A 12,575-nucleotide genomic window follows, 5' to 3' on the forward strand; every position below is an offset into this window, starting at 1 on the left:
ATAAAAATTATCAAGTCAATTTTAGATATGAGAAAAATTTAATTTAATTTTTAAAATAACGTTAATAAATAATTTAATTAATTCAAATTTAAGTAACTAATTTTAAACATAACTATTACGATATTATTAATGATATATATTTATAATATAGTTTTAAGAATTAAATTAGAATAATTCATCTATATAATTTTATATTTAAGATAATTTAAAATTTATTACAACGTTACGACATAATTTATAACATATTACGATATTATTTAACATTATTTTTATCATAATAATCGTGATGCAGTTAACTTATTACATTGTACCGCGGTAACCTTAAAAAAACGTTACGCGGTACGTTGCGGTATGTTACTGTCGTAATTTAGTACGATGGTCCCACCTGCTATTGTTGTTATATCAGACAAATCGATATTCAATATTCACCCAGAAATTTAAGATTATGACCTAATTTTCCTAACTAACCGACACCTTGCTCCGTAAGTAAGAGAGACGTTTAACTTGCAACTACCCCACCATTTTAAAAAATCGAAGAGAGTTTATTTCAAGGGAAAAAAAGAAGACAAATATTCATATTGATATGATCAAAACTTAAAACCATCAGAAAGTATCTATTAAACATCTCTTAGTTTTGCAGTATCATTTACAAGACAAAACCATATCATATATGGTCTCATCAAACACCTAAAAACAAAACAAAAAGAAAATTCACTACTAGTTTCTTTCTTTGGATCTATTCATAGCAGCCAGCTCTCTCGGAAAACAGACTGATAGTACACCAAAATCAGCAGCAGCACAATGAAAGCAGCCACCGCCCACGGCGAGCTACCCTCTGTCGGGAGATGGTGGGTTCGGCGGCGGCGTTCCCATGGTGATGAACCGAATAAAAACATATCAGGAGTATCGATAGAGGAGAACCAACGAGCCAAGAGTATGAGCAGAACCGGCGTGGCGAAAAGCACCCAACTCAGTTGCTCTTTAGCGGTTTCCAGAACTGATTCATAGTTGACATACCATGATATTCCCAGAAATATTGATGTAACAGCCAGGATCAGCAGAACTGGGTATAGCAACGGGCTCAAAGTGAATGAATCGAAGATGGAGTCTTCTCTTCTATAATTGGCCATCAGCCAGGACGTGTGTGTTTACTGGTGTGGTGCGTGAGGATTCATGAGTGGAAGGCCTAATAGGGTATTTATATTAACCAAATAAGCCCAAAATTTGTGTGGTTCACAGCTTAACACCATGTATTTCTGAACCTACTTTCTTATTTTTATGGATAAACTACATGTCTACTACTCTAACTATTACTTTTATTCTATTTTGCTCACTCGACTATTTTATTTTTCAAATTCATATATAGTTTATTTTGATCACTCGTCGTTAAAAAAATAATAAAACTGCTGCCATGATATTTTTAAAAAGTTTCAAATAATGTGTTATTATCTTATGATGATACATCAATATCATCATTAATTATCTAATTATGGATAATAAAAAAAATTAAAATGTAATATTATATATGATTTAAAAAATAATATTTAGTTGAACAAAGCAGAAAAAAAGTAATAGTTAGAGTGCTAAGCGTGTAGTTTGCTCTATTTTACTTGGTTTTTGGATTTTTCTCCCGGGTTAGGTTTGAAATTGACAAATGTGGGACCAAGCACTGAAATCAATTAGTACATTGTTAATTTTGTCGTCTTTATTATTTAGAAAATAATGTGGGAGGTCAGTTTCCTCAAAATAATAATAAAAATAATAATAATAACGTGGGAGGTCAGTGATAATTAATAGTATCATTGAATCTGGCTTTAACCAAGAATACGTGAATTTAATAGGACGAAATATTAAATTTTTAAATAAAATTAAATGTATAAATTATGATATTTATTAATAAAATAAATTAGATTGAAAGAATCATTTTTATATTTATAATATTTTATTTATATTAATCGATTGATAAATTAGATAATGATGATTATAATAAAAAAATTGATCTTGCTTTAAAAATAAAAAGTATATTCAGATCCGTATACCATGACGGTACAATAGCAGGGTGCAGCTGCATATATTTTACAAAATAGAATGATTTTGATTAACCTTAAAAATAAATATCAATTATAATAATTAATTTCAGAATAAAAAAATATGAATTGCGAACTTTTTTCTATAATGTAAATAATCTAAGAAATAAATGGGAAAAATAATTTATAGTAGATGGACCAAATCTAACTTGAAATATTCCTTTGATCATTGTGATGCACATCCTCACTACTTATCTAACTTGAAACATTCATTGTCGGCTTTTAACGCTGGCTATTGTTTACCATGTAAACGATTTCTTCTTAATTTAAGAGGGAGAGTTTTAAGTACATATCAAATGACATTACATAACTGATAAAAGAATTATTATTATTTTAAAGATTTATATTTGAATACAAGAATCGTGAATATTTAATATTAAAATATTTTAAAAAAACATCCACCAAATTATTTTTCATCTTACTACAAGTGATCCATATCTTTTACGAACTAAATAAAATTATTCTTACAAAAGACAATCTAACACCTAGGGGATCCCAAACATAAGGACGCAATACACACAAAAGACTACCATAACAAAAACCTATAACTACCAAATATTGAATAAAAATCACAATATTACAAATTAAGAGATGTCAACGTCTACATAGATATAATCATAAGAACTGAATTATTGTCATCGCTTGAACAAATGATAAGACAGTTCAAGAACATTACGTCCACTGAAAAATCAGTAATGTAAACATATTTTTATAAGAGAAAATTTAAAGGAGATGTCTACCTATCCTATGTAAATATTAAACTTAAAATCTATCATTGCATCGAGTCAGTGTTTAAAATAGTTAATTTCATTCATGTAGAGGATTGTTGAAAAAATAATAATAAATTATAAAATAAAATTAATGTCATTTATAATAAGTCATGTAACTTGATGAATAGACTTATTATGATAAGTCACGTCAATTGATTAATAGACTTATTATAATAAATCACGTCATTTGGTGAATAAACAACTATATTGATTGGATGACTACCGGACGATAAACTAACGAAGTTGAAGTCGTGAAAGATCAGTCCCATTAACTTCTGTGTAACGAAGTTGGATTCCACCATCCTTTTGCATGTTGATTTGCATTTGCACATAATCTTTGGTGTACGATTTACATGCAATCCTTGGCAAAGAGATTTGGAGCATATTAAGAAATTGTTGGACAAAAATTAGGAAGAATTCAAGGCGTTGCAGAGAACTGTTTAATTTTATTATTAAAATAGTACATATTTATTTGGCCAAGTGACTCGAGTTACTGTTATTCTGACAACAAGAATACGAACCATTAGAGTTTAAATAGGCACCCCCACACCACAAGTAAGATTTTTAATTATTATTATTATTGTTATTTATTTTTCAAATTAAGCCTGTGCAGTTTTAGATAAATGTGTCATGGGAAGCAAAAAAAAAAAAAAGCATTTTGTACGTACTTCTGCTTAGTTTACTAAAATCCTATCGTTCAACATAAGTTTCATTTTGTTTGGGGTTTTAATTTTAATGAAATATGAAGTTTAATATATTCAACAAAATGATGTAGACTGTGGATTTCTATTTCGGATATTTATTTTATTAAATTCTTGTCCATGGTCGGCCCTGGGCCAGGGCAGGAGTGGTGTCCATCCAAGGCCCACAAATTAAATTTAGTATAATTTTCTTTTATTTTTCATATAATAAATTTAAAAAATTGTAAAGCAAAATAGAATAATCTAAGTATTTAGTACCTAAACTATCAGTTTTGATCTGTTTTAGTACCTAAATTTTTAGTTTTTTTAAAAATCATATCTAACGTTTAGTTTTTATTTCATTTTAGTATTCTGCCGTTAAAAACTTAACGAGTTTAGTCTTTAACTATCAATTTTGGTTTGTTTTAGTATCTTAGATTTCAAAAAAAAAAAAATTAAAACTTAACATTAAAGTTTGAATGAGTACTAAAATGAAATAAAAAACTAAAGTTTGTAACGGCATGTACTAAAATGAAACAAAAACTAAACTTTACATATGATTTTCAAAAAATTAAAAGTTTAGGTACAAAAATAAACCAAAACTGATTATTTACGTACTAAACATATAATTTACTCAATAAAATAATGGGCCCATGAATTTTGTTAAGGTGTCAATTGTCTTTATGGAATTTTATATTAACGTTAATACATTATTCTTTCATAAAATTCTAATTCAATATTTCTTTCCAAAAAAAAAAAAAAAATCAATTGCCACTATTAATTCACTAAATCTCTTTCCCGATTTTTCATATCAATGAAAAAGTTTACTAACGTAATTTTTTTTCTTCAAAACTTTAATGAGAGGAAAAAATTTAAGTATAATTAGCATACTTCTTTTCTCTTTCATGTTTCACGATTCCTCTGAAAATTATTATTCTCATTTTTTAATTTATCATATTTCTGTCACATGTAAAGTCACAATTGTTTATTATCAATTTTGGTGCTTGAATAATATTGAAGATTGTTCTTAGAATTCTAGGTAGATCATGTTTTCAAATTCTCTCTTTTAATTTTTATATTTTCAAATTTTAGATAAGATCGTTCTTTCATTTTCAAATGTTATATTATTATAGAGAAAAATATGTTGGAAAACATTGATGTTGACACTATCATTAATGGTTTTGCATGAAAATGATTGAATGTAATATTTTTTTTATAAGTATTTGTATTCTTAAATATAATTTTTGACATCTTTTATATTGTGATGAATTACTATTTTTTTAATTTAATAAAAAAATAAAATAAAATTTTTATATTACATATTTCTTAATTTTTTTTATATTAAGGGCCCATTTTTTTATTTTCGCACTGAGCCTAGAAATAGTTAGGACTGACCATGTTCCTGCCTACACAGAAATTGCTCTATTGTTGAGTTTTAATTATACTAAAATGAAATCGTGGTCTATTGTGAACAGAAGATTTATTTCATAATTTTAATCATGTCATCTAAAAGAATTTATTCGATTTACTGTTTATAACATAAATCATTTGAAAACAACAATATGGATTAGATTTTGTTGTTGGATGATAAAATAAATTGAATTAATTTTGGATTTATTGTTAGAGTTATTATGAATCCTAGTTTTGTGTTAAACGAAACAATGGATAACTCCACTGATGCATCTAAATTGTGATTCCTACTTAGACATTGAATAAAATTTAACGATATCGGTGGTCGTGAGCCACAACCAAATTTGTAAAATTCTATGGATAGAATTTTAAGATATAGCAACATAAGATATTGTTATTTGATCATGTTAAATATGATCACATTTATGCATGGTGATCCTCCTATTATTAGAGTGAATGAAGTAAACATTGTTACCACATTCACTATTGTTGAATTTTAGAATATTTTGATTTTCGATATCAAAACTACATCATGAATAGATTGCCAGATACATTATATGAAGTGTATAATATCTATAAGATAACTAAAGAATTATGGATGATATTGGGCCATGAATACAAAGCAAGAGAATTACCTTAAAGGAAATAATGAACGTCATGCTAAAATGTTATGGGTTGTCAGAGGATGTTGGGGAGTTGCTACCTTTCAAATAAGGTGTCCCACAAGAAAATGGAAAAGACTCCGTATGAATTATGAAAAGGTGTTTCGAATTAACCATTTTGACTAACAAAATATAACATATGATTAATGATTTTACATGTTGATTACATATACCCACAACATACTATTGAAAATAAACAACTAAGATTTTACTCAGAGACGGTGCTCTTTCAATGCTCACCTAAGAACTTATGAACAAAAATATTCTAACAGTTGAGCTAACACTCAATGCCACATAAAAATAACTCTACTCTATTACATATATTTAAAATATAATATATCGTCAAGTATAATTAGAGAAACAATATCACCAACATAATACAATACAAATGCCCATACACTAATGTAAGCATCATGATGTAATATGGTGCCACTTAACCTTAAATTAACATATACATTTAACCTACTAAAACTAATACTTTGAATGAGACCTAAGTGCTCTAGCATTAGAAACGTACATCCATTGATCCTATAAATGTCAAGTACTTCGAGTGAGACATGAGTCACCATAACATCAAGAACATATACATGACTAGCTTACTTCTCTTAAGTATTTGGATGATTCTAGGTCACACAACATTAGAACATATATCCAACTAACATACTTTATGTGCCACAACATAACTCTTGGGAAATTTAGATAATCTACCACACAAGGTAGAAAATCGTCAAACACAAGTAACTTCAATGTTATTATTTTCTCGAATATCAAACAAAGACATAAATTTTATAAAATCTAACCTCATGATCTTCTTATGCTTATGACACATATTATCAAGTTCTTATTATTGAGGCTTATTATTCGTCCTAAGTATTATTAACAAACTTTACATGAACCTCATTAACTTTTAGGATTCGTTAACTAATATTCTATGATTGTATTAATACTTATACATGAGTATTTGTACAAGGTATGGGGTATAAATACTCTCTTGAGTATTGATACCAAATCCAACCTCTAAAATTTTAAAAATCATGTTGGTACCGATATTTTTACTCGAGTATTGATACTCACCTTGAGTATTGATACCAAACTTAGCCTCAATATCTGAATAACACCATAGTTTCAAAACCACTTGCTTGAGTTTCGAAACCCAATAAATAATATCGATACTCTTTGAATATGATAGCGACATTCTCGACATTCTCTTCTTGAATTGTCTAGATTTTGCTTTAAATTGAATCGATATTAATATCAATTCATGTGATATCGATACTTAATCCAAAAAAAATCTTATTTTGCCCAAAAAATCATATCCAAACTTACATTAAATACTTATTTTAAGGCCTAAGATGAATATTAAAGGTTATGGAGATATTTAAAAATCACTATACATCATTTTTACAAATTTTAATGTTTAGATCTTTCTCTTTGCTCCATAAACACAAACATTACAAAGAATATTTCAAAACACATACAAGCATACAAACCACATGTTTATAAAATACTAAAAATAAGAAAAGTTAGAAGTGTGTTCACAATCAACAAGAACTCTTTTACTTAACCTTCCATAACTTTATCATTATTCTTGTTTTTTTTAACTTAATAGTCTTCAAGATTATTGGTGTCGCATTGGTTTTCCTACACTTGTAGGAAGAGAAATCTGAGGACGCTAGGCACGTTTAATTGTTCCCTTCACTTTTTACTGACAGTTGACCCGTGCATGTAAATTCTCCAAGTTAAATATGCAATTGACAAGCTGGAATGACTAATACCTGAGGTGGATTTTTGGGAGAAGGCATGAAGATTGATATATATTTTTTTATTTTTTTTGGGCGGGGGATCTCGAGTGAGTTTTTTTTTATTATAAAGTATGTCCACGCTTACCACATTAATTGTTGATGGGAAGAAGACAAATCATCATTGGATGGTGTTTTTGTATTGTTGAGGAACAATTATAAAGATGATGAAGGAAAAAAAAGTGGTCGTATTTAGGGGTATTTATAGTGACCATAATGACTATTAATAAGTTAATGAGGTAGACAAATTTGATAGTCAGTCTTTGAATTTCGTTCTGGTGGGTTTGTCAGAGGTCTTGTCTAGGTCTTATCTATGCACTGTATTTGACTGATGGAGTATTGTCAATTTTCAATGTATTTAACTTAGCAGAGATTAAGAGACTTCAAGAGGCATAACAAATATATTTTTAAGGTCTTGGAAGCTAAACTAGTGATTTTCTAAACTAATTTGAAGGCCTACAAACACATATTATTTTTTTAGAAGGTCATAGATTCAATTTGAGAACTTTTAACAACATATTATTTTTTAGGTCACAAATCCAATTCCCAAGATCTTTATAAACTTATAAAGCTAAGTTGTATTAATAGAAGGATCAAAAGAGAATGATACTAATGATTTGAGGATTGATATATAAATTTTAAAAAATTCAGGAATTAATTAAGATTTGGTTTATAATTTGAGAATTGGTATAGACTATTTTAAAGTCTAAGGACTAAAATAAAAAGAGTGCCATAGTGTGTGACCTCCTACGTAATTAACTCATTCGTCGCTCTTTAATACCTTTATATTTCTTCTAGAAAGGGAAATGTATCAATAGTAGAGCTGGGTATAAGGGCTACCCGCCCGTTTAGCCCGTGGGTTTGTTGAAAACATTTTGATGTTTCGATATAACAAATTAAGTATAAATGAATTTTCAGATTTTACAATCTTTCTCAATGTATATTCGATTCAATTATTCGAATATCAAAATATTACTCCAAGTTTTTCAAAGAACAATTTCAATCCTTTTAAACTTAAAATATTTTTGAATCAATTTTGCAAAGTATTTCGAAGCAAAATCGAGCCAAAAATCAATTTTATGAAGGGATGTACTGATGCACTCATTGATGCATCGATGCACACCCATTTCGAATGCATTTTGTGTACCGATGCACAAGTCATGCATCGATGCACTCTTGAATATTTTCAAACATCGAATGCATTTTGTGTACCGATGCACAGACCATACAACGATGCAATCCGGGCTCTTTTGAAACATTGAATGTAATTAGTGTACCGATGCACCCCTAGTGTACCGATGCACTAAGTCTTATAACGGTCAAAATATTTGAATTTTACACATAGTGAACCGATGCGCCTTGACTATTCATCGATGCACACATGCTCCCAACTATTTTATTAAATGATAATTACACAATAACGACTCTATTGACTTCACCAATAATCCCCAACGTTCAGAAGTGATCCAAGGTGTATTTAAACAAGCTTAGGAGCCATTGATCAACAACAATCAAGAAGAGAAACTAGATAATCAAAGAGAAAGCATCAAACCTCAAGTTTGAGCCTTTCCAAGCCTATTTCATTTAATATTCATTTTTGCTTTCAAGAACACTTATTGTGCTCAATTGTATTATTCTTGAGTGTTCTATCTCTGTTCTAGAATTGTGCAAACATCTTGCCTTGTGAGGTTTTTCTGTAAGTTTGCGAAATTTGTATTGTTCTCTTTGGGAGAGAGTGTTCTAAAAAATTTGGGGTATAATTCTTGAGGGATTTGTAAGGTTACTCTTTGTCCTCAAAAGAAAGACAAATTAGTGAATTTTTGGAAAATCCTTAGTGTGTATAGCTAAGGTAGTGGACGTAGACTTTGGTTGAGAAAGTCGAACCACTCTAAATCGCTGGGCAATTATTTTCAATTTTCTGTAAAAGCTTCCACCAAAATTTTTATTACCAATTCACCCCTCTTGGTTATTTAGTCGATCGATTAACTCAACAATTGGTATCAGAGCCTCACTCATTTAAAGGTTTGATCACCTCTTGAGTCAATTCGGGAAGAGTTATATCGATATTGAAGTCATCAATGGCATCCACTTGAAACTTCGACTTTGTTCTTGATTCAATGCCTGTCAGCAAGCCTCATTTCTTCAATGAAGCTAATTATGCTTATTGGAAGAATAGAATGAGATAATTCATTCAACAGTCCAATCAATTTGCTTCACTCTTCTTCGCCAAGGATTTCTATTTCGGATATTTATTTTATTAAATTCTTGTCCATGGTCGGCCCTGGGCCAGGGCAGGAGTGGTGTCCATCCAAGGCCCACAAATTAAATTTAGTATAATTTTCTTTTATTTTTCATATAATAAATTTAAAAAATTGTAAAGCAAAATAGAATAATCTAAGTATTTAGTACCTAAACTATCAGTTTTGATCTGTTTTAGTACCTAAATTTTTAGTTTTTTTAAAAATCATATCTAACGTTTAGTTTTTATTTCATTTTAGTATTCTGCCGTTAAAAACTTAACGAGTTTAGTCTTTAACTATCAATTTTGGTTTGTTTTAGTATCTTAGATTTCAAAAAAAAAAAAAATTAAAACTTAACATTAAAGTTTGAATGAGTACTAAAATGAAATAAAAAACTAAAGTTTGTAACGGCATGTACTAAAATGAAACAAAAACTAAACTTTACATATGATTTTCAAAAAATTAAAAGTTTAGGTACAAAAATAAACCAAAACTGATTATTTACGTACTAAACATATAATTTACTCAATAAAATAATGGGCCCATGAATTTTGTTAAGGTGTCAATTGTCTTTATGGAATTTTATATTAACGTTAATACATTATTCTTTCATAAAATTCTAATTCAATATTTCTTTCCAAAAAAAAAAAAAATCAATTGCCACTATTAATTCACTAAATCTCTTTCCCGATTTTTCATATCAATGAAAAAGTTTACTAACGTAATTTTTTTTCTTCAAAACTTTAATGAGAGGAAAAAATTTAAGTATAATTAGCATACTTCTTTTCTCTTTCATGTTTCACGATTCCTCTGAAAATTATTATTCTCATTTTTTAATTTATCATATTTCTGTCACATGTAAAGTCACAATTGTTTATTATCAATTTTGGTGCTTGAATAATATTGAAGATTGTTCTTAGAATTCTAGGTAGATCATGTTTTCAAATTCTCTCTTTTAATTTTTATATTTTCAAATTTTAGATAAGATCGTTCTTTCATTTTCAAATGTTATATTATTATAGAGAAAAAATATGTTGGAAAACATTGATGTTGACACTATCATTAATGGTTTTGCATGAAAATGATTGAATGTAATATTTTTTTTATAAGTATTTGTATTCTTAAATATAATTTTTGACATCTTTTATATTGTGATGAATTACTATTTTTTTAATTTAATAAAAAAATAAAATAAAATTTTTATATTACATATTTCTTAATTTTTTTTTATATTAAGGGCCCATTTTTTTATTTTCGCACTGAGCCTAGAAATAGTTAGGACTGACCATGTTCCTGCCTACACAGAAATTGCTCTATTGTTGAGTTTTAATTATACTAAAATGAAATCGTGGTCTATTGTGAACAGAAGATTTATTTCATAATTTTAATCATGTCATCTAAAAGAATTTATTCGATTTACTGTTTATAACATAAATCATTTGAAAACAACAATATGGATTAGATTTTGTTGTTGGATGATAAAATAAATTGAATTAATTTTGGATTTATTGTTAGAGTTATTATGAATCCTAGTTTTGTGTTAAACGAAACAATGGATAACTCCACTGATGCATCTAAATTGTGATTCCTACTTAGACATTGAATAAAATTTAACGATATCGGTGGTCGTGAGCCACAACCAAATTTGTAAAATTCTATGGATAGAATTTTAAGATATAGCAACATAAGATATTGTTATTTGATCATGTTAAATATGATCACATTTATGCATGGTGATCCTCCTATTATTAGAGTGAATGAAGTAAACATTGTTACCACATTCACTATTGTTGAATTTTAGAATATTTTGATTTTCGATATCAAAACTACATCATGAATAGATTGCCAGATACATTATATGAAGTGTATAATATCTATAAGATAACTAAAGAATTATGGATGATATTGGGCCATGAATACAAAGCAAGAGAATTACCTTAAAGGAAATAATGAACGTCATGCTAAAATGTTATGGGTTGTCAGAGGATGTTGGGGAGTTGCTACCTTTCAAATAAGGTGTCCCACAAGAAAATGGAAAAGACTCCGTATGAATTATGAAAAGGTGTTTCGAATTAACCATTTTGACTAACAAAATATAACATATGATTAATGATTTTACATGTTGATTACATATACCCACAACATACTATTGAAAATAAACAACTAAGATTTTACTCAGAGACGGTGCTCTTTCAATGCTCACCTAAGAACTTATGAACAAAAATATTCTAACAGTTGAGCTAACACTCAATGCCACATAAAAATAACTCTACTCTATTACATATATTTTAAAATATAAATATATCGTCAAGTATAATTAGAGAAACAATATCACCAACATAATACAATACAAATGCCCATACACTAATGTAAGCATCATGATGTAATATGGTGCCACTTAACCTTAAATTAACATATACATTTAACCTACTAAAACTAATACTTTGAATGAGACCTAAGTGCTCTAGCATTAGAAACGTACATCCATTGATCCTATAAATGTCAAGTACTTCGAGTGAGACATGAGTCACCATAACATCAAGAACATATACATGACTAGCTTACTTCTCTTAAGTATTTGGATGATTCTAGGTCACACAACATTAGAACATATATCCAACTAACATACTTTATGTGCCACAACATAACTCTTGGGAAATTTAGATAATCTACCACACAAGGTAGAAAATCGTCAAACACAAGTAACTTCAATGTTATTATTTTCTCGAATATCAAACAAAGACATAAATTTTATAAAATCTAACCTCATGATCTTCTTATGCTTATGACACATATTATCAAGTTCTTATTATTGAGGCTTATTATTCGTCCTAAGTATTATTAACAAACTTTACATGAACCTCATTAACTTTTAGGATTCGTTAACTAATATTCTATGATTGTATTAATACTTATACATGAGTATT

The 12,575-nt window shown here is 28.4% G+C and overlaps 1 protein-coding gene across 1 annotated transcript; it reads right to left on the reverse strand.

The window, feature by feature from the left end:
* Positions 1-617: 617 nt before the first annotated feature.
* LOC120174018 lies at positions 618-1,175 on the reverse strand. Its single transcript, XM_039181011.1, has one exon. The coding sequence runs from the start codon at positions 1,128-1,130 to the stop codon at positions 741-743; it is 390 nt and encodes a 129-aa protein (XP_039036942.1). The 5' UTR covers positions 1,131-1,175; the 3' UTR covers positions 618-740.
* Positions 1,176-12,575: the final 11,400 nt, after the last annotated feature.

The sequence above is a fragment of the Hibiscus syriacus genome, unplaced genomic scaffold (genome assembly GCF_006381635.1).
Source record: "Hibiscus syriacus cultivar Baekdansim isolate YM2019G1 unplaced genomic scaffold, ASM638163v2 tig00111996_pilon, whole genome shotgun sequence".
NCBI classification, from domain to species: domain Eukaryota; kingdom Viridiplantae; phylum Streptophyta; class Magnoliopsida; order Malvales; family Malvaceae; genus Hibiscus; species Hibiscus syriacus.